The sequence below is a fragment of the Salvelinus namaycush genome, chromosome 11 (assembly GCF_016432855.1).
Source record: "Salvelinus namaycush isolate Seneca chromosome 11, SaNama_1.0, whole genome shotgun sequence".
NCBI classification, from domain to species: Eukaryota; Metazoa; Chordata; class Actinopteri; order Salmoniformes; family Salmonidae; genus Salvelinus; species Salvelinus namaycush.
This window is the reverse complement of record NC_052317.1, coordinates 44,206,367-44,229,291: the sequence shown is the minus strand read 5'-3', so window position 1 is coordinate 44,229,291 and position 22,925 is coordinate 44,206,367. Positions and strand designations below refer to the sequence as shown.

At 48.7% G+C, this 22,925-nt stretch overlaps 1 protein-coding gene across 1 annotated transcript in view; it reads left to right on the top strand.

The window, feature by feature from the left end:
• Positions 1-22,925, top strand: part of LOC120055437 (piezo-type mechanosensitive ion channel component 2-like) — a 198,147-nt gene that overhangs the window by 133,889 nt on the left and 41,333 nt on the right. The window contains exons 26-32 of the mRNA XM_039003300.1: positions 7,405-7,565; positions 7,806-7,982; positions 13,490-13,612; positions 16,343-16,543; positions 17,105-17,309; positions 19,239-19,340; positions 21,652-21,817. Coding sequence (XP_038859228.1) covers positions 7,405-7,565; positions 7,806-7,982; positions 13,490-13,612; positions 16,343-16,543; positions 17,105-17,309; positions 19,239-19,340; positions 21,652-21,817 — 1,135 coding nt within the window. The remainder of the gene's footprint in view (positions 1-7,404; positions 7,566-7,805; positions 7,983-13,489; positions 13,613-16,342; positions 16,544-17,104; positions 17,310-19,238; positions 19,341-21,651; positions 21,818-22,925) is intronic.

Below are 22,925 nucleotides of genomic sequence, written 5' to 3'. Positions count from 1 at the left end.
CAGTACACAGCAGGACAGTAGGACAGTACACAGCAGGACAGTACACAGCAGGACAGTACACAGCAGGACAGTACACAGCAGGACAGTACACAGCAGGACAGTAAACAGCAGGACAGTAAACAGCAGGACAGTAAACAGCAGGACAGTAAACAGCAGGACAGTACACAGCAGGACAGTAAACAGCAGGACAGTACACAGCAGGACAGTACACAGAAGGACAGTAAACAGCAGGACAGTACGCAGCAGGACAGTAAACAGCAGGACAGTAAACAGCAGGACAGAAAACAGCAGGACAGTAAACAGCAGGACAGTAAACAGCAGGACAGTAAACAGCAGGACAGTACACAGCAGGACAGTAAACAGCAGGACAGTACGCAGCAGGACAGTACGCAGCAGGACAGTAAACAGCAGGACAGTACACAGCAGGCCAGTACACAGCAGGACAGTAAACAGCAGGACAGTAAACAGCAGGACAGTACACAGCAGGACAGTAAACAGCAGGACAGTAAACAGCAGGACAGTAAACAGCAGGACAGTACACAGCAGGACAGTACGCAGCAGGACAGTACACAGCAGGACAGTAAACAGCAGGACAGTACACAGCAGGACAGTAAACAGCAGGACAGTAAACAGCAGGACAGTAAACAGCAGGACAGTAAACAGCAGGACAGTACACAGCAGGACAGTACGCAGCAGGACAGTACACAGCAGGACAGTAAACAGCAGGACAGTACACAGCAGGACAGTAAACAGCAGGACAGTACGCAGCAGGACAGTAAACAGCAGGACAGTAAACAGCAGGACAGTAAACAGCAGGACAGTACGCAGCAGGACAGTAAACAGCAGGACAGAAAACAGCAGGACAGTACACAGCAGGACAGAAAACAGCAGGACAGAAAACAGCAGGACAGTACGCAGCAGGACAGTAAACAGCAGGACAGTACACAGCAGGACAGTACACAGCAGGACAGAAAACAGCAGGACAGTACGCAGCAGGACAGTACACAGCAGGACAGAAAACAGCAGGACAGTACGCAGCAGGACAGTAAACAGCAGGACAGTACACAGCAGGACAGTACACAGCAGGACAGAAAACAGCAGGACAGTACGCAGCAGGACAGTAAACAGCAGGACAGTACACAGCAGGACAGTAAACAGCGGGACAGTACACAGCAGGACAGTACACAGCAGGACAGAAAACAGCAGGACAGTACGCAGCAGGACAGTAAACAGCAGGACAGTACACAGCAGGACAGTAAACAGCAGGACAGTAAACAGCAGGACAGTACACAGCAGGACAGAAAACAGCAGGACAGTAAACAGCAGGACAGTACACAGCAGGACAGTAAACAGCAGGACAGTAAACAGCAGGACAGTAAACAGCAGGACAGAAAACAGCAGGACAGTAAACAGCAGGACAGTACACAGCAGGACAGTAAACAGCAGGACAGTAAACAGCAGGACAGTACACAGCAGGACAGTACACAGAAGGACAGTACGCAGCAGGACAGTACGCAGCAGGACAGTACGCAGCAGGACAGTAAACAGCAGGACAGTAAACAGCAGGACAGTAAACAGCAGGACAGTAAACAGCAGGACAGTACGCAGCAGGACAGTAAACAGCAGGACAGTAAACAGCAGGACAGTAAACAGCAGGACAGTACGCAGCAGGACAGTAAACAGCAGGACAGTAAACAGCAGGACAGTAAACAGCAGGACAGTAAACAGCAGGACAGTAAACAGCAGGACAGTAAACAGCAGGACAGTACGCAGCAGGACAGTAAACAGCAGGACAGTACACAGCAGGACAGTACACAGCAGGACAGTACACAGAAGGACAGTACGCAGCAGGACAGTACGCAGCAGGACAGTACGCAGCAGGACAGTAAACAGCAGGACAGTAAACAGCAGGACAGTACACAGCAGGACAGTAAACAGCAGGACAGTACACAGCAGGACAGTACACAGCAGGACAGTACACAGCAGGACAGTACACAGCAGGACAGTAAACAGCAGGACAGTAAACAGCAGGACAGTAAACAGCAGGACAGTAAACAGCAGGGCAGTACACAGCAGGACAGTACACAGCAGGACAGTAAACAGCAGGACAGTAAACAGCAGGACAGTACACAGCAGGACAGTACACAGAAGGACAGTACGCAGCAGGACAGTAAACAGCAGGACAGAAAACAGCAGGACAGTACACAGCAGGACAGTAAACAGCAGGACAGTACGCAGCAGGACAGTAAACAGCAGGACAGAAAACAGCAGGACAGTAAACAGCAGGACAGTAAACAGCAGGACAGTAAACAGCAGGACAGTACACAGCAGGACAGTAAACAGCAGGACAGTAAACAGCAGGACAGTACACAGCAGGACAGTAAACAGCAGGACAGTACACAGAAGGACAGTACACAGAAGGACAGTACGCAGCAGGACAGTAAACAGCAGGACAGTAAACAGCAGGACAGTACACAGCAGGACAGTAAACAGCAGGACAGTACGCAGCAGGACAGTACGCAGCAGGACAGTAAACAGCAGGACAGTAAACAGCAGGACAGAAAACAGCAGGACAGTAAACAGCAGGACAGTAAACAGCAGGACAGTAAACAGCAGGACAGTAAACAGAAGGACAGTACACAGCAGGACAGTAAACAGCAGGACAGTACGCAGCAGGACAGTACGCAGCAGGACAGTAAACAGCAGGACAGTACACAGCAGGACAGTACACAGCAGGACAGTAAACAGCAGGACAGTAAACAGCAGGACAGTACACAGCAGGACAGTAAACAGCAGGACAGTAAACAGCAGGACAGTAAACAGCAGGACAGTACACAGCAGGACAGTAAACAGCAGGACAGTAAACAGCAGGACAGTACACAGCAGGACAGTACACAGCAGGACAGTACACAGCAGGACAGTAAACAGCAGGACAGTAAACAGCAGGACAGTACGCAGCAGGACAGTAAACAGCAGGACAGTAAACAGCAGGACAGTACACAGCAGGACAGTAAACAGCAGGACAGTAAACAGCAGGACAGTACGCAGCAGGACAGTACGCAGCAGGACAGTACGCAGCAGGACAGTACGCAGCAGGACAGTAAACAGCAGGACAGTAAACAGCAGGACAGTACGCAGCAGGACAGTAAACAGCAGGACAGTAAACAGCAGGACAGTAAACAGCAGGACAGTACACAGCAGGACAGTAAACAGCAGGACAGTACGCAGCAGGACAGTACGCAGCAGGACAGTACGCAGCAGGACAGTAAACAGCAGGACAGTACACAGCAGGACAGTAAACAGCAGGACAGTACACAGCAGGACAGTAAACAGCAGGACAGTAAACAGCAGGACAGTAAACAGCAGGACAGTACACAGCAGGACAGTAAACAGCAGGACAGTACGCAGCAGGACAGTACGCAGCAGGACAGTACGCAGCAGGACAGTAAACAGCAGGACAGTACACAGCAGGACAGTACACAGCAGGACAGTAAACAGCAGGACAGTAAACAGCAGGACAGTACACAGCAGGACAGTACACAGCAGGACAGTACGCAGCAGGACAGTACGCAGCAGGACAGTAAACAGCAGGACAGTAAACAGCAGGACAGTTAACAGCAGGACAGTATGCAGCAGGACAGTAAACAGCAGGACAGTAAACAGCAGGACAGTAAACAGCAGGACAGTACGCAGCAGGACAGTACGCAGCAGGACAGTACACAGCAGGACAGTAAACAGCAGGACAGTACACAGCAGGACAGTAAACAGCAGGACAGTACGCAGCAGGACAGTAAACAGCAGGACAGTAAACAGCAGGACAGTAAACAGCAGGACAGTACGCAGCAGGACAGTAAACAGCAGGACAGTACGCAGCAGGACAGTAAACAGCAGGACAGTAAACAGCAGGACAGTACACAGCAGGACAGAAAACAGCAGGACAGTAAACAGCAGGACAGTAAACAGCAGGACAGAAGGACAGTACACAGCAGGACAGTAAACAGCAGGACAGTACGCAGCAGGACAGTACACAGCAGGACAGTAAACAGCAGGACATTACACAGCAGGACAGTAAACAGCAGGACAGTAAACAGCAGGACAGTACACAGCAGGACAGTAAACAGCAGGACAGTAAACAGCAGGACAGTACACAGCAGGACAGAAAACAGCAGGACAGTAAACAGCAGGACAGTAAACAGCAGGACAGTACACAGCAGGACAGTACACAGCAGGACAGTACACAGCAGGACAGTAAACAGCAGGACAGTACACAGCAGGACAGTAAACAGCAGGACAGTACGCAGCAGGACAGTATGCAGCAGGACAGTAAACAGCAGGACAGTACACAGCAGGACAGTACACAGCAGGACAGTACGCAGCAGGACAGTACGCAGCAGGACAGTAAACAGCAGGACAGTAAACAGCAGGACAGTAAACAGCAGGACAGTAAACAGCAGGACAGTACACAGCAGGACAGAAGGACAGTACACAGAAGGACAGTACGCAGAAGGACATTCGATTAGTTTAGACTCCAGCCTCAACCTATGAATTTAGACCAGGTATTCTGGGGTACACTGAATGCCGTCGGGGGTACGCCAAATAAAAACATTTGAAAACGTTTTTATTTTTGTGTGTGTGTGTGTGTGTGTGTGTGTGTGTGTGTGTGTGTGTGTGTGTGTGTGTGTGTCTGCGTGGGTGTGTGTGTCTGCATGGGTGTGTGTGTGTGTGTGTGTGCTTGTGTGTGTGTGTGTGTGTGTGTGTCTATGTCTCTCATAAATCTAAACACCATCTCCCCAGACTGGTACACCAGGATGGAAGCCTGGCTGACATCACCATGCTCAGCATCTCCTCTGGAGAAGGAGTGATACGAGCAGATGACAAGAAAGAGAAGAAGAAGGAGAAAGAGAAGGAGGGAACCCTGGTGGTGGTGATGGAGGAGAAAGATGGAGGGATGAATCAGAAAGGAGGACTCCGTCAGTCTATAGACCTGCATCAGTCCTTCAGCAAATCGTTTGAGTCACGTCAGTCATTCGGAAAGTCTTTCGAGTTGCATCAATCGTTCCATAAGTCGTTTGAGTCCAATGCAGTGTCGGGGGAGAGTGGCCACTGCAGTGTGGGAACTGAGCCAGATCCCTCCACAGAAAACACTACCTCAGGTACACAGAATACCGTCAGGGCGGCAGACTAGCGGACCGGCAGGTAGACTAGCGGACCGGCAGGTAGACTAGCGGGGAGGCAGGTAGGCTAGCGGGGTGGCAGGTAGACTAGCGGACCGGCAGGTAGACTAGCGGACCGGCAGGTAGACTAGCGGACTGGCAGGTAGACTAGCGGGGCGGCACGTAGCCTAGCGGGAAGACAGGTAGCCTAGCGGGAAGGCAGGTAGCCTAGCGGGACGGCAGGTAGCCTAGCGGGAAGGCAGGCAGACTAGCGGGGCGGCAGGTAGGCTATCGGGGCGGCAGGTAGACTAGCGGGGAGGCAGGCAGACTAGCGGGGAGGCAGGAAGCCTAGCGGGGCGGCAGGTGGACTAGCGGGGCGGCAGGTAGACTAGCGGTGCGGCAGGTAGACTAGCGGGGCGGCAGGTAGCCTAGCGGGAAGGCAGGTAGACTAGCGGGACGGCAGGTAGCCTAGCGGGAAGACAGGTAGCCTAGCGGGAAGGCAGGTAGCCTAGCGGGAAGGCAGGTAGCCTAGCGGGAAGGCAGGTAGACTAGCGGGACGGCAGGTAGCCTAGCGGGAAGGCAGGTAGCCTAGCGGGACGGCAGGTAGCCTAGCGGGAAGGCAGGCAGACTAGCGGGAACGCAGGTAGACTAGCGGGAAGGCAGGTAGACTAGCGGGGCGGCAGGTAGCCTAGCGGGAACGCAGGTAGACTAGCGGGAAGGCAGGTAGACTAGCGGGACGGCAGGTAGACTACCGGGAAGGCAGGTAGCCTAGCGGGAAGGCAGATAGACTAGCGGGAAGGCAGGTAGCCTAGCGGGAAGGCAGGTAGCCTAGCGGGAAGGCAGGTAGCCTAGCGGGACGGCAGGTAGCCTAGCGGGAAGGCAGGTAGACTAGCGGGAAGGCAGGTAGCCTAGCGGGAAGGCAGGTAGCCTAGCGGGAAGGCAGGTAGCCTAGCGGGAAGGCAGGTAGCCTAGCGGGAAGGCAGGTAGCCTAGCGGGGCGGCAGGTAGACTAGCGGGAAGGCAGGTAGCCTAGCGGGAAGGCAGGTAGACTAGCGGGAAGGCAGGTAGACTAGCGGGAAGGCAGGTAGACTAGCGGGAAGGCAGGTAGCCTAGCGGGAAGGCAGGTAGCCTAGCGGGAAGGCAGGTAGACTAGCGGGGCGGCAGGTAGACTAGCGGGAAGGCAGGTAGCCTAGCGGGAAGGCAGGTAGCCTAGCGGGAAGGCAGGTAGACTAGCGGGAAGGCAGGTAGACTAGCGGGAAGGCAGGTAGACTAGCGGGAAGGCAGGTAGCCTAGCGGGAAGGCAGGTAGACTAGCGGACCGGCAGGTAGACTAGCGGGGCGGCAGGTAGACTAGCAGGGCGGCAGGTAGCCTAGCGGGAAGGCAGGTAGCCTAGCGGGCGGTAGGTAGAGTTTTGGGCCAGTAACCAAAAGGTTGTTTGTTTGCCGACAAGGTGAAGACTCTCCAAGCACTCTTCGAGGCTGTCTTAGGGGGAGTTGGGATATTTAAAAAATTAAATTTCCAATTCACACACTCATATTCATATTAATACACACGTGTGTGAAATATGACAAATATAAGATATACAGAGATTCTAGTACTCTTCCAAATATATAAAAAATAGTCAAAATACTATATATTATTTTGTGTGTGGGAATTTGATTGATTGATTGACTTGCTGACTAGCTGATTGATTGACTGACTGACTGTTTGGCTGACTGGCTGACTGATATTCTGACTGATTGACTGGCTGACTGATTGATTGGATAACTGGCTGACTGATTGACTGGCTGACTGATTGACTGGATAACTGAGTGACTGATAGACTGGCTGATTGGATAACTGGCTGACTGATTGACTGGCTGACTGTCTGATTGGATAACTGGCTGACTGATTGACTGGCTGTCTGACTGATTGACTGACTGATTGGATAACTGGTTGACTAATAGACTGATTGGATAACTGGCTGACTGACTGGCTGACTGATTGACTGACTGATTGGATAACTGGCTGACTGATTGACGGAGTGATTGACTGACTGATTGACCAACTGGCTGACTGGTTGTCTGACTGACTGGTTGTCTGACTGACTGACTAGCTGACTGATTGACTGACTACTGGTTGACTGACTTATTGACTGACTGATTAACTGGCTGACTGACTTCTGGCTGACTGACTGATAAATTTGACTGACTGATTGGCAGACTGACTGAGTGACTGACAGATTGCTTCCTGTCTCGTCCTGTTCCTGTCAGACCTAAAGAATAAGTGGCACCTGGTGGTGGACCGTCTGACTGTGCTGTTCCTCAAGTTCCTGGAATATTTCCACAAGCTGCAGCTCTTCATCTGGTGGCTCCTAGAGATACACATCATCAAGATCGTCTCTTCGTATATCATACTGGTCTCTGTTAAGGAGGTAAGGGTTTTGAGCCCAGCTGCCCTGCTTGCCACAAAACTGTGTTAAGGCTGAGCTTCCACTTAGGCATTACACTAACAATTGAATGACTAGCTACTTATCACCCAAACCATCTCTGTTTCAGTTGATCCTAATAACAATCCTTGTCCACTCTTGGAAGTTTGTGTTTTTAGTAGTGATCTTTTAATAAAGCTAGTAGTGATACTGACACTAAACGTAACTGTTTCACCTCTCTGGCAGGTGTCCTTGTTCAACTACGTATTCATGGCTTGCTGGGCCTTCGCTCTGCCCTTCAGTCAGTTCAGACCCCTAGCCTCCAGTATCTGTACAGTCTGGACCTGTGTTATCATCGTCTGTAAGATGTTGTACCAGCTGGAATCTATACAACCTGCCTCTTACTCCAAGAACTGCTCCATGGTGAGTAGGGCAATTCGGTGGGTAGAAAGGTTGGCTGGTTGATGGAATGGTTGGTTGGTTGATGGAATGGTTGGTTGGCTGATGGAAAGGTTGGTTGGTGGGTTGGTTGGTTGATGGAATGGTTGGTCAACCAATTGGTTGGTTAATGGAAAGGTTGGTTGGTTGATGGAATGGTTGGCTGGTGGATAGAATGGTTTGTTGGTTGACAGAATGGCTGGCTGGCTGCTAGAATGGTTGGTTGATTGGTTGATGGAATGGTTGATTGGTTGATGGAATGGTTGTTTGGCTGATGGAAAGGTTGGTTGGTTGATGGAATGGTTGGTTGGTTGATGGAATGGTTGGTTGATTGATGGAATGGTTGGCTGGTTGATAGAATGGTTGGTTGGTTGACAGAATGGTTGGCTGGCTGCTAAAATGGTTGGTTAAATGGTTGATGGAATGGTTGATTGGTTGATGGAATGGTTGGTTGGCAGATGGAAAGGTTGGTTGAGGGATTGGTTGGTTGATGATGGAAAGGTTGGTTGGTGGTTGATGGAATGGTTTGCTGGGGTGATAGAATGGCTGGTTGATAGAATGGTTGGTTGATTGGTTTATGGGATGGTTGGTTGTTGATGGAATGGTTGGTTGCTGATGGAAAGGTTGGTTGGTTGATGGAATGGTTGGTTGGTTGATGGAACGGTTGGTGGTTGATGGATGGTTGGCTGGTTGATAGAATGGTTGGTTGGTTGACAGAATGGTTGGCTGGCTGCTAAAATGGTTGGTTAAATGTGGATGGAAGGTTGATTGGTTGATGGAATGGTTGGTTGGCAGATGGAAAGGTTGGTTGGTTGAGGGATTGGTTTGCTGGCTGGTGATAGAATGGCTATTTGATAGAATGGTTGGTTGATTGGTTGATGGAATGGTTGGTTGGTTGATGGAATGGTTGGTTGGCTGATGGAAAGGTTGGTTGGTTGATGGAATTGTTTGCTGGCTGGTGGATAGAATGGCTATTTGATAGAATGGTTGGTTGATTGGTTGATGGAATGGTGGTGGTTGGTTGATGGAATGGTTGGTTGGTTGGCTGATGGAAAGGTTGGTTGGTGGGTTGGTTGCTGGAATGGTTGTTTGGTTGATGGATAGATTGGCTGGATGATGGAATGTTTGGTTGATGGAATGGTTGGTTGGTTGGTTGATGTAATGGTTGGTTGGTTGATTGAATGGTTGGTTGGTTGATGGAATGGTTGGTTGGTTGATGGAATGGTTGGTTGGTTGATGGAATGGTTGGCTGGTTGATGGAATGGTTGGTTGGTTAATGGAAGGGTTGATGGGTTGATGGAAAGATTGGTTGGTTGATGGAATGTTTGGTTGATGGAATGGTTGGTTGGTTGGTTGATGGAATGGTTGGTTGGTTGATGGAATGGTTGGTTGGTTGATGGAATGGTTGGTTGATTGATGGAATGGTTGGCTGGTTGATAGAATGGTTGGCTGGCTGCTAAAATGGTTGGTTAAATGGTTGATGGAATGGTTGATTGGTTGATGGAATGGTTGGTTGGCAGATGGAAAGCTTGGTTGAGGGATTGGTTGGTTGATGATGGAAAGGTTGGTTGGTTGATGGAATGGTTTGCTGGCTGGTGATAGAATGGCTGGTTGATAGAATGGTTGGTTGATTGGTTGATGGGATGGTTGGTTGGTTGATGGAATGGTTGGTTGGCTGATGGAAAGGTTGGTTGGTTGATGGAATGGTTGGTTGGTTGATGGAACGGTTGGTTGGTTGATGGAATGGTTGGCTGGTTGACAGAATGGTTGGCTGGCTGCTAAAATGGTTGGTTAAATGGTTGATGGAATGGTTGATTGGTTGATGGAATGGTTGGTTGGCAGATGGAAAGGTTGGTTGGTTGAGGGATTGGTTTGCTGGCTGGTGGATAGAATGGCTATTTGATAGAATGGTTGGTTGATTGGTTGATGGAATGGTTGGTTGGTTGATGGAAAGGTTGGTTGGTTGATGGAATTGTTTGCTGGCTGGTGGATAGAATGGCTATTTGATAGAATGGTTGGTTGATTGGTTGATGGAATGGTTGGTTGGTTGATGGAATGGTTGGTTGGTTGGCTGATGGAAAGGTTGGTTGGTGGGTTGGTTGCTGGAATGGTTGTTTGGTTGATGGATAGATTGGCTGGATGATGGAATGTTTGGTTGATGGAATGTTTGGTTGGTTGGTTGGTTGATGTAATGGTTGGTTGGTTGATTGAATGGTTGGTTGGTTGATGGAATGGTTGGTTGGTTGATGGAATGGTTGGTTGATGGAATGGTTGGCTGGTTGATGGAATGGTTGGTTGGTTAATGGAAGGGTTGATGGGTTGATGGAAAGATTGGTTGGTTGATGGAATGTTTGGTTGATGGAATGGTTGGTTGGTTGGTTGATGGAATGGTTGGTTGGTTGATTGAATGGTTGGTTGGTTGATGGAATGGTTGGTTGGTTGATGGAATGGTTGGTTGATTGATGGAATGGTTGGCTGGTTGATAGAATGGTTGGTTGGTTGACAGAATGGTTGGCTGGCTGCTAAAATGGTTGGTTTAATGGTTGATGGAATGGTTGATTGGTTGATGGATGGTTGGTTGGCAGATGGAAAGGTTGGTTGAGGGATTGGTTGGTTGATGATGGAAAGGTTGGTTGGTTGATGGAATGGTTTGCTGGCTGGTGATAGAATGGCTGGTTGATAGAATGGTTGGTTGATTGGTTGATGGGATGGTTGGTTGGTTGATGGAATGGTTGGTTGGCTGATGGAAAGGTTGGTTGGTTGATGGAATGGTTGGTTGGTTGATGGAACGGTTGGTTGGTTGATGGAATGGTTGGCTGGTTGATAGAATGGTTGGTTGGTTGACAGAATGGTTGGCTGGCTGCTAAAATGGTTGGTTAAATGGTTGATGGAATGGTTGATTGGTTGATGGAATGGTTGGTTGGCAGATGGAAAGGTTGGTTGGTTGAGGGATTGGTTTGCTGGCTGGTGGATAGAATGGCTATTTGATAGAATGGTTGGTTGATTGGTTGATGGAATGGTTGGTTGGTTGATGGAATGGTTGGTTGGCTGATGGAAAGGTTGGTTGGTTGATGGAATTGTTTGCTGGCTGGTGGATAGAATGGCTATTTGATAGAATGGTTGGTTGATTGGTTGATGGAATGGTTGGTTGGTTGATGGAATGGTTGGTTGGTTGGCTGATGGAAAGGTTGGTTGGTGGGTTGGTTGCTGGAATGGTTGTTTGGTTGATGGATAGATTGGCTGGATGATGGAATGTTTGGTTGATGGAATGTTTGGTTGGTTGTTTGGTTGATGTAATGGTTGGTTGGTTGATTGAATGGTTGGTTGGTTGATGGAATGGTTGGTTGGTTGATGGAATGGTTGGCTGGTTGATGGAATGGTTGGTTGGTTAATGGAAGGGTTGATGGGTTGATGAAAGATTGGTGGTTGGGAATGTTTGGTTGATGGAATGGTTGGTTGGTTGGTTGATGGAATGGTTGGTTGGTTGATTGAATGGTTGGTTGGTTGATGGAATGGTTGGTTGATGGAATGGTTGATGGTTGATGGAATGGTTGGCTGGTTGATGGAATGGTTGGTTGGTTAATGGAAGGGTTGATGGGTTGATGGAAAGATTGGTTGGTTGATGGAATGGTTTGCTGGTTGATAGAATGGTTGGTTGATTGGTTGATGGATTGGTTGGTTGGTTGGTTAATGGAATTGTTGGTTGGCTGATGGAAAGGTTGGTTGGTTGGTTGATGATGGAATGGTTGTTTGGTTGGTTGATGGAATGGTTGGTTGGCTGATGGAAAGGTTGGTTGGTGAGTTGATGGAATGGTTGGCTAGTGACAGAATGGTTGGCTGGTGGATATAATGGTTGGTTGGTTGATGGATGGACTGGTTGGTTGGTGGTTGATGCAATGGTTGGTTGATGGAATGGTTGGTGGTGGTTGATGGAATGGTTGGTTGGTGGAATGGTTTGTGGAATGGTTGGTTGGCTGATGGAAAGGTTGGTTGGTGGGTTGATGATGGAATGGTTGTTTGAATGATGGAATGGTTGGCTAGTTGATGGAATGGTTGGTTGGTTGATGGAATGGTTGGTTGGTGGTGGAATAGTTGGCTGGTTGATGGAATGGTTGGTTGGTGATGGAATGGTTGGTTGATTGATGGAATTGTTGGTTGATGGAATGGTTGGCTGGTGATGGAATGGTTGGTTGATGGAATGGTTGGTTGGTTGTTTGATGGAATGGTTGGTTGATGGGTTGATGGAATGGTTGGTTGGTTAATCGAATGGTTGGTTGGTTGTTGGAATGGTTGGTTGGATGATGGAATGGTTTGTTGGTGGATGGAATGGTTTGTTGGTTGATGGAATGGTTGGCTGGTTGATGGAATGGTTGGTTGGTTGATGGAATTGTTGGTTGATGGAATGGTTGGCTGGTTGATGGAATGGTTGGTTTATGGAATGGTTGGTTGGTTGGTTGATGGAATGGTTGGTGGTTGGTTGATGGAATGGTTGGTTGATGGAATGGTTGGTTGATGGAATGGTTGGTTGATGGGTTGATGGAATGGTTGGTTGGTTAATCGAATGGTTGGTTGGTGGTGGAATGGTTGGTTGGTTGATGGAATGGTTTGTTGGTTGATAGAATGGTTTGTTGGTTGATGGAATGGTTGGCTGCTGGATGGAATGGTTGGTTGGTTAATGGAAGGGTTGGTGGTGGATGGAAAGATTGGTTGGTTGATGGAATTGTTTGCTGGTTGATAGAATGGTTGGTTGGTTGATGGAATGGTTGGTTGGTGGTTGATCGAGTGGTTGGTTGGTGGATGGAATGGTTTGCTGGTTGGTGGTTTGCTGGTTGATGGAATGGTTGGTTGGTTGATGGAATGGTTGGTTGGTTGGTTGGTTGATCGAGTGGTTGGTTGGTGGATGGAATGGTTTGCTGGTTGATGGATGTGCTGGTTGGTTGGTTGATGGAATGGTTGGTTGATGATGGAATGGTTGGTTGGTTGATGGAATGGTTGGTTAGTTTATGGAATGGTTTGCTGGTTGGTTGATGGAAAGTTTGGTTGGTTGATGGAGTGGTTTGCTGGTTGGTTGATGGAATGGTTGGTTGGTGATGGAATGGTTGGTTGGATGGTTGTTTTGTTGGTTGATGGAATGGTTGGTTGGTGGATGGAATGGTTGGTTGGTAGGTGGAATGGTTGGTTAGTTGATGGAATGGTTGGCTGGTTGTTTGGTCGGTTGGTTTATGGAATGGTTGGCTGATGGATAGATTTTTTATTTCTGTTTCTCAATTCTATGCCGAAGCCTTAGCCAAAGACATTTGAAGATATGTATTCAAACGTATGGAGATAGATACCAATATGTAACTGTAACTGTAACTATGAACATTTTATGTTTTGGACTGACTCCTCTTCATCCTCTTCTGGGTTGTTCGTAAGGGTACTTACAAAAGCATCGGGTCGTTTGAATATGGTTTGACTGACTGACTCCTGTTCTGATTCCTCTTCCTCCCCAGCCAATGAACTACACAGAGAAACAGAGAGAGGAAATGAAAGACTCTCTGCTGTACAAGGAGCCAGTAGACCCGTCCAACTGGGTCGGTCTCAACAAGTTCAACCCTCTACTGGAGAACCTCAGGGTGAGGAGACACTAACCGATCACGTTTACTTATAAAACAAGACATCTATATGGTGTAGTAGTATAGCATCACTTTGGGACATGCAAACATAGGAAATAGTTCTCAAACAAGATAGAAAACTCATACACTGAGTTTTTCATTAATCTCAGAACCCAGGACATTGGGAGAGACTCACCTTTGATTATCTGCCTGTGAGTCAGGACCAGTCTCTGAGTCAGGGCTAGAAGGACTAGCCTCTGAGTCAGAGCTAGAAGGACCAGTCTCTGAGTCGGTGCTAGAAGGACCAGTCTCTGAGTCGGTGTTAGAAGGACCAGTCTCTGAGTCGGTGTTAGAAGGACCAGTCTCTGAGTCGGTGTTAGAAGGACCAGTCTCTGAGTTGGTGCTAGAAGGACCAGTCTCTGAGTCAGGGCTAGAAGGACCTGTCTCTGAGTCAGAGCTAGAAGGACCAGCCTCTGAGTCAGAGCTAGAAGGACCAGCCTCTGAGTCGGTGCTAGAAGGACCAGCCTCTGAGTCAGAGCTAGAAGGACCAGCCTCTGAGTCGGTGCTAGAAGGACCAGTCTCTGAGTCGGTGTTAGAAGGACCAGTCTCTGAGTCGGTGTTAGAAGGACCAGTCTCTGAGTCGGTGTTAGAAGGACCAGTCTCTGAGTCGGTGCTAGAAGGACCAGTCTCTGAGTCAAGGCTAGAAGGACCGGTCTCTGAGTCAGGGCTAGAAGGACCAGTCTCTGAGTCGGTGTTAGAAGGACCAGTCTCTGAGTCGGTGTTAGAAGGACCAGTCTCTGAGTCAGGGCTAGAAGGACCAGTCTCTGAGTCGGTGCTAGAAGGACCAGTCTCTGAGTCGGTGCTAGAAGGACCAGTCTCTGAGTCAGGGCTAGAAGGGCCTGTCTCTGAGTCAAGGCTAGAAGGACCGGTCTCTGAGTCAGGGCTAGAAGGACCGATCTCTGAGTCAGGGCTATAAGGACCAGTCTCTGTGTCTGTGCTAGAAAGACCAGTCTGAGTCAGGGCTAGAAGGACCAGTCTCTGAATCAAGGCTAGAAGGACCAGTCTCTGAGTCAAGGCTAGAAGGACCAGTCTCTGAGTCAATGCTAGAAGGACCAGTCTCTGACTCAGGGCTAGAAGGACCAGTCTCTGAGTCAAGGCTAGAAGGACCAGTCTCTGAGTCAGGGCTAGAAGGACCAGTCTATGAGTCGGTGCTAGACGGACCAGTCTCTGAATCAAGGCTAGAAGGACCCGTCTCTGAGTCAGGGCTAGAAGGACCAGTCTCTGAGTCAAGGCTAGACGGACCAGTCTCTGAGTCAAGGCTAGAAGGACCAGTCTCTGAGTCAGGGCTAGAAGGACCGGTCTCTGAGTCAGGGCTAGAAGGACCAGTCTCTGAGTCAAGGCTAGAAGGACCAGTCTCTGAGTCAGGGCTAGAAGGACCAGTCTATGAGTCGGTGCTAGACGGACCAGTCTCTGAGTCAGTGCTAGAAGGACCCGTCTCTGAATCAGTGCTAGAAGGACCAGTCTCTGAATCAAGGCTAGAAGGACCAGTCTCTGAGTCAGTGCTAGAAGGACCAGTCTCTGAGTCAGGGCTAGAAAGACCAGTCTCTGAGTCAGGGCTAGAAAGACCAGTCTCTGAGTCAAGGCTAGAAGGACCAGTCTCTGAGTCAGGGCTAGAAGGACCGGTCTCTGAGTCAGGGCTAGAAGGACCGGTCTCTGAGTCAGGACTAGAAGGACGGTCTCTGAGTCAGGGCTAGAAAGACCGGTCTCCGAGTAAGGGCTAGAAGGACCGGTCTCTGAGTCAGGGCTAGTAGGACCGTTCTCTGAATCAAGGCTAGAAGGACCAGTCTCTGAGTCAAGGCTAGAAGGACCAGTCTGCATCGGTGCTAGAAGGACCAGTCTCTGAGTCAAGGCTAGAAGGACCAGTCTCTCAGTCGGTGCTAGAAGGACCAGTCTCTGAGTCAGGGTTAGAAGGACCAGTCTTAGTCGGTGCTAGAAGGACCGATCTCTGAGTCAGGGCTAGAAGGATCAGTCTCTGAGTCAAGGCTAGAAGGACCAGTCTCTGAGTCAAGGCTAGAAGGTCCAGTCTCTGAGTCAAGGCTAGAAGGACCAGTCTCTGGGTCAAGGCTAGAAGGACCAGTATCCGAGTCAGGGCTAGAAGGACCAGTCTGAGTCGGTGCTAGAAGGACCAATCTCTGAGTCAGGGCTAGAAGGACCAGTCTCTGAGTCAAGGCTAGAAGGACCAGTCTGAGTCAGGGCTAGAAGGACCAGTCTCTGAATCAAGGATAGAATGACCCGTCTGAGTCGGTGCTAGAAGGACCAGTATCTGAGTCAAGGCTAGAAGTACCAGTCTGAGTCAGGGCTAGAAGGACCAGTCTCTGAGTCTGGGCTAGAAGGACAAGTCTCTGAGTCAGGGCTAGAAGGACCAGTCTCTGAGTCAGGGCTAGAAGGACCAGTATGAGTCAGGGCTAGAAGGACCAGTCTCTGAGTCAGGGCTAGAAGGACCAGTCTCTGAGTCAGAGCTAGAAGGACCAGTCTCTGAGTCGGTGCTAGAAGGACCAGTCTCTGAGTAGGTGCTAGAAGGACCGGTCTCTGAGTCAAGGCTAGAAGGACCAGTCTCTGAGCCAGGGCTATACTACACATCTACCTCTATAAACTGAGTCAGTTCTGCAAAAATAACAAACAATTTATTTGAAATGTACATCAAAGATCTATTCTGTTGCTTCACTGTTTCTTCCTCGCCTCCTCCTCCAGAACAACCTGCTGATGTTGGCCATGCTGGCGTTTGAGGTGACCATCTACCGTCACCAGCAGTACTACAGACTGAGGAACAAGCTCACCGCACCCGCTGCTCGCATCATCTTCCATGACATCACGCGGCAACACCTCGACAACGGCATCATCAACTGTGTCAAGTACTTCATCAACTACTTCTTCTACAAGTTCGGGCTGGAGGTAGGTAGAAGCGAATATATTCAGAGAGATCACATGGGCTGGAGGAAGGTAGAAACCATTATATTCAGAGAGATCACATGGGCTGGAGGTAGGTAGAAACCATTATATTCAGAGAGATCATTTGGGCTGGAGGAAGGTAGAAACCATTATATTCAGAGAGATCACATGGGCTGGAGGTAGGTAGAAACCATTATATTCAGAGAGAATACACATGGGCTGGAGGTAGGTAGAAACCATTATATTCAGAGAGATCACATGGGCTGGAGGTAGGTAGAAACCATTATATTCAGAGAGATCACATGGGCTGGAGGTAGGTAGAAACCATTATATTCAGAGAGATCACATGGGCTGGAGGTAGGTAGAAACCATTATATTCAGAGAGATCATTTGGGCTGGAGGAAGGTAGAAACCATTATATTCAGAGAGATCATTTGGGCTGGAGGTAGGTAGAAACCATTATATTCAGAGAGATCATTTGGGCTGGAGGAAGGTAGAAACCATTATATATCATTTTGGCTAAACTTCACTCTCTCTATCTACCTCTTTCTCTCCCTGTTCTAGACGTGCTTCCTACTGGCGGTGAATGTGATTGGCCAGCGTATGGACTTCTATGCTATGCTGCATGCCTTCTCTCTGATAGCCGTGATGTACAGACGGAGAAGGAAAGCTATAGCTGAGATCTGGCCTAAATACTGTTGTTTCCAGGCCTGTATTCTAACCTGGCAGTACTTTGTGTGCATCGGGATACCACCTGCAGCTTGCAAAGGTAGGTGTGTCTGTCTGTGTATGTACACAACATGACCCAAAAAATGTGTACACATGCTCGTCGAACATCTCATTGGAGTTGGTTCTCCCTTTGCTGCTATAACAGCCTCCACTCTTCTGGGAAGGCTTTCCACTAGATGATGGAACATTGCTGCTATAACAGCCTCCACTCTTCTGCGAAGGCTTTCCACTAGATGTTGGAACATTGCTGCAGGGACTTGCTTCCATTCAGCCACAAGAGCATTAGTGAGGTCGGGCAATGATGTTGGGCGATTAGGCCTGGCTCGCAGTCGGCGTTCCAATTCATCCCAAAGGTGTTTGATCAGGGCTCTGAGGTCAGGGCTCTGTGCAGGCCAGTCAAGTTCTTCCACAATGATCTTGACAAACCATTTCTGTATGGACCTTGCTTTGTGCACGGGGGCATTGTCATGCTGAAACAGGAAAGAGCCTTCCCAAACTGCTGCCACAATGCTGGAAGCACAGAATCTTCTAGAATGTAATTGTATTCTGTAGCGTTAAGATTTTCCTTCACCGGAACTAAGGGATCTACCCCGAACCATGAAAAACAGTCCCAGACAATTATTCCTCCTCTACCAAACTTTTTTATTTTACCTTTATTTAACTAGACAAGTCAGTTAAGAACAAATTCTTATTTACAATGACGGCCTAGGAACAGTGGGTTAACTACCTTGTTCAGGGGGCAGAATGACAGATTTTTACCTTGTCAGCTCGGGGATTCAATCTTGCAAACTTTCAGTTACTAGTCCAACGCTCTAACCACTAGGCTACCTGCTCTAACCACTAGGCTACCTGCTCTAACCACTAGGCTACCTGCTCTAACCACTAGGCTACCTGCTCTAACCACTAGGCTACCTGCTCTAACCACTAGGCTACCTGCTGGTTACTAGTCCAACGCTCTAACCACTAGGCTACCTGCTGGTTACTAGTCCAACGCTCAAACCACTAGGCTACCTGCTCTAACCACTAGGCTACCTGCTGGTTACTAGTCCAACGCTCTAACCACTAGGCTACCTGCTCTAACCACTAGGCTACCTGCTGGTTACTAGTCCAACGCTCTAACCACTAGGCTACCTGCTCTAACCACTAGGCTACCTGCCGCCAGGTAGACTTTAACTGGCTAAACTGTACACTTGGCTCTATGCATTGGGGCAGGTATCGTTCTCCTGGCATCCGCCAAACCCAGATTCGTCCGTCGGACTGCCAGATGGTGAAGCGTGATTCATCACTCCAGAGAACGTGTTTCCACTGCTCCAGAGTCCAGTGGTGGCGAGCTTTACACCACTCCAGCCGACGCTTGGCATTGTGCGTGGTGATCTTAGGCTTGTGTGCGGCTGCTCGGTCATAGAAACTCATTTCATGAAGCTCCAGACGAACATTTCTTGTGCTGACGTTGCTTCCAGAGGCATTTTGGAACTCGGTAGTGAGTGTTGCAACTGAGGACAGACGATTTTTACGCGCTTCAGCACTCGGGGATCCCGTTCTGTGAGCTTGTGTGGCCTACCACTTCGCGGCTGAGCCGTTGTTGCTCCTAGACGTTTCCACTTCACATTAACAGCAGTTACAGGGCAGCTCTAACAGGGCAGAAATTTGACGAACTGACTTGTTGGAAAGGTGGCATTCTGTGACGGTACCACATTGAAAGTCACTGAGCTCTTCAGTACGGACCATTCTACTGCCAGTGTTTGGCTATGTCTGTGTGCTCAATTTTATACACCTATCAGCAACGGGTGTGGCTGAAAAAGCCCGAATCCACTAATTTGAAGGGGTGTCCACATACTGCTGTATAGATAGTGTTTGTTGCATTATAGAGTTTACATGTAATTGCCTGTTTAAGTGTGTGAAATGTGTGTGATTTTCTTATATTTTAATATAGTATTTTTTTTGATGTTGTTGCTTTCTATCCCTTCAGACTACCCATGGCGGTTCCCTAACTCTGCAATGGACTCCAACGTCATCAAGTGGCTATATTTCCCTGACTTCCACACCAAACCCAACCCAATCTTTCTCGTCTGTATGTATCATATGGTTCTGTTGGACTATTATGGATCGGTATGAACAGGGTTGATATAATGGGATCAGTATGAACAGGGTTGGTATAATGGGATCGGTGGGGACAGGGTTGGTATAATGGGATCGGTGGGGACAGGGTTGGTATAATGGGATCGGTGGGGACAGGGTTGGTATAATGGGATCGGTGGGGACAGGGTTGGTATAATGGGATCGGTATGGACAGGGTTGGTATAATGGGATCGGTGGGGACAGGGTTGGTATAATGGGATCGGTGGGGACAGGGTTGATATAATGGGATCGGTGGGGACAGGGTTGGTATAATGGGATCGGTGGGGACAGGGTTGATATAATGGGATCAGTATGAACAGGGTTGGTATAATGGGATCGGTGGGGACAGGGTTGGTATAATGGGATCAGTATGAACAGGGTTGGTATAATGGGATCGGTGGGGACAGGGTTGGTATAATGGGATCAGTATGGACAGGGTTGGTATAATGGGATCGGTGGGGACAGGGTTGGTATAATGGGATCGGTGGGGACAGGGTTGATATAATGGGATCGGTGGGGACAGGGTTGGTATAATGGGATCGGTGGGGACAGGGTTGGTATAATGGGATCAGTATGGACAGGGTTGGTATAATGGGATCGGTGGGGACAGGGTTGATATAATGGGATCGGTGGGGACAGGGTTGATATAATGGGATCAGTGGGGACAGGGTTGGTATAATGGGATCGGTGGGGACAGGGTTGGTATAATGGGATCGGTGGGGACAGGGTTGATATAATGGGATCAGTGGGGACAGGGTTGGTATAATGGGATCGGTGGGGACAGGGTTGGTATAATGGGATCGGTGGGGACAGGGTTGATATAATGGGATCAGTATGGACAGGGTTGGTATAATGGGATCGGTGGGGACAGGGTTGGTATAATGGGATCAGTATGGACAGGGTTGGTATAATGGGATCGGTGGGGACAGGGTTGGTATAATGGGATCGGTGGGGACAGGGTTGATATAATGGGATCGGTGGGGACAGGGTTGGTATAATGGGATCGGTGGGGACAGGGTTGATATAATGGGATCAGTATGGACAGGGTTGGTATAATGGGATCAGTATGGACAGGGTTGGTATAATGGGATCGGTATGGACAGGGTTGATATAATGGGATCAGTATGAACAGGGTTGGTATAATGGGATCGGTGGGGACAGGGTTGGTATAATGGGATCAGTATGAACAGGGTTGGTATAATGGGATCGGTGGGGACAGGGTTGGTATAATGGGATCAGTATGAACAGGGTTGGTATAATGGGATCGGTATGGACAGGGTTGGTATAATGGGATCGGTATGGACAGGGTTGATATAATGGGATCAGTATGGACAGGGTTGGTATAATGGGATCGGTATGGACAGGGTTGGTATAATGGGATCGGTATGGACAGGGTTGATATAATGGGATCAGTATGGACAGGGTTGGTATAATGGGATCGGTGGGGACAGGGTTGATATAATGGGATCAGTATGGACAGGGTTGGTATAATGGGATCGGTATGGACAGGGTTGGTATAATGGGATCGGTATGGACAGGGTTGATATAATGGGATCAGTATGGACAGGGTTGGTATAATGGGATCGGTATGGACAGGGTTGGTATAATGGGATCGGTATGGACAGGGTTGATATAATGGGATCAGTATGGACAGGGTTGGTATAATGGGATCGGTGGGGACAGGGTTGGTATAATGGGATCGGTGGGGACAGGGTTGATATAATGGGATCGGTGGGGACAGGGTTGGTATAATGGGATCGGTATGGACAGGGTTGATATAATGGGATCGGTGGGGACAGGGTTGGTATAATGGGATCGGTGGGGACAGGGTTGATATAATGGGATCGGTGGGGACAGGGTTGGTATAATGGGATCGGTATGGACAGGGTTGATATAATGGGATCGGTGGGGACAGGGTTGGTATAATGGGATCAGTGGGGACAGGGTTGGTATAATGGATCAGTATGGACAGGGTTGGATAGAATTGATTATATTGCCTATCTATCTCTATCTACATTTTTGGTTTAATACTAGTTTGATATGTAGCTAAAATCTGCTTTTCTATGTCCTCTCCTTCCTACCTCCTCTCCTTCCTCTCTCCTCTCCTTCCTCTCCTCCTCTCTTCCTCTCCTCTCTCCTCCTCTCCTTCCTACCTCCTCTCCTTCCTCTCCTCCTCTCTTCCTCTCCTCTCTCCTCCTCTCCTTCCTACCTCCTCTCTTCCTACCTCCTCTCCTTCCTACCTCCTCTCTTCCTCTCCTCTCTAGATGACTTCATGCTCCTCCTCTGCGCCTCACTCCAGGGGAGTATATTTGATGAGGAGAACAAGGCAGCCGTCCGTCTCATGGCCGGAGACAACGTGGAGATCTGTAGAGACCTCGACGCAGCCTCCTTCAGCGTTCACAACCCTGTGCCTGACTTCATACACTGCAGGTAGGTCGACCTATAACCGTTGGAAACAGCATACCCGTACATACAGTATGTCTAGTTACTTTGTTTCTAACAGGTAAAGTGAGCCACTGAAGTAGCAACCAGAGGCTCTCCACCTTGATTGCACGAGTCAGCAAGTGAGAAAGGGAGATTGGGGTAGACAGATGGGGATAGAGAGAGGGGGGAAAAGGGGGTAAGAGGCCATCCTGTTGCTGTTCATTCTCATCGATCTAATGTTCCACTGTTTTGATGCTCAGAGTGGAGAACTGTTTCATTATGGCACTCTGTGTCCATCAACAGCAATAGTGAAGAGAACACACATCTTTATACCACCCTGCTGTATCTGCAGCCCAAATGCTACCCTATTCCCTATATAGTGCACAACTTTTGGGCTCTTGTCAAAAGTAGTGCACTATGTATGGGATATATTGCAATTTGGGACTCGGCCCCCCTCAACCCTTATTCCCCGGCACTTATTCTCTGGTTTTTCCATGTATCACATTACGGATATGGAGGTAGAGAGAAATCCATAATCCACAAAACACTCTGTCCAATCAGTGTCTGTCACTCCGGCTCTCTCTCTCCCTCTCTCTCTCTCTTTCTCTGTCTGTCTCTCTCTCTCTCCCTCTCGCTCTCTCTCTCTTTCTATGTCTCTCTCTCTCGCTCTTTCTCTCTCTTTCTCTCTCTCTTTCTCTGTCTCTCTCTCTCTCTCTCTCTCTCTCTCTCTCTCTTTCTGTCTCTTTCTGTCTCTCTCTCTCTCTCTCTCTCTCTCTCTCTATCTCTCTCTCTTTCTCTGTCTGTCTCTCTCTCTCTCTCTCTTCGACTCAGACTCTTTCGTCTGGTACTCTGTTTAACTTAATAATAGCTTTCAATGTACGGAAAAGTACATACTTTTTTTCCCTTCTTGATGTGATTGAGTTTGATGGAGGACCACAGTCTATCTATCTATCTATCTATCTATCTATCTATCTATCTATCTATCTATCTATCTATCTATCTATCTATCTATCTATCTATCTATCTATCTATCTATCTATCTATCTATCTATCTATCTATCTATCTATCTATCTATCTATCTATCTATCTATCTATCTATCTATCTATCTATCT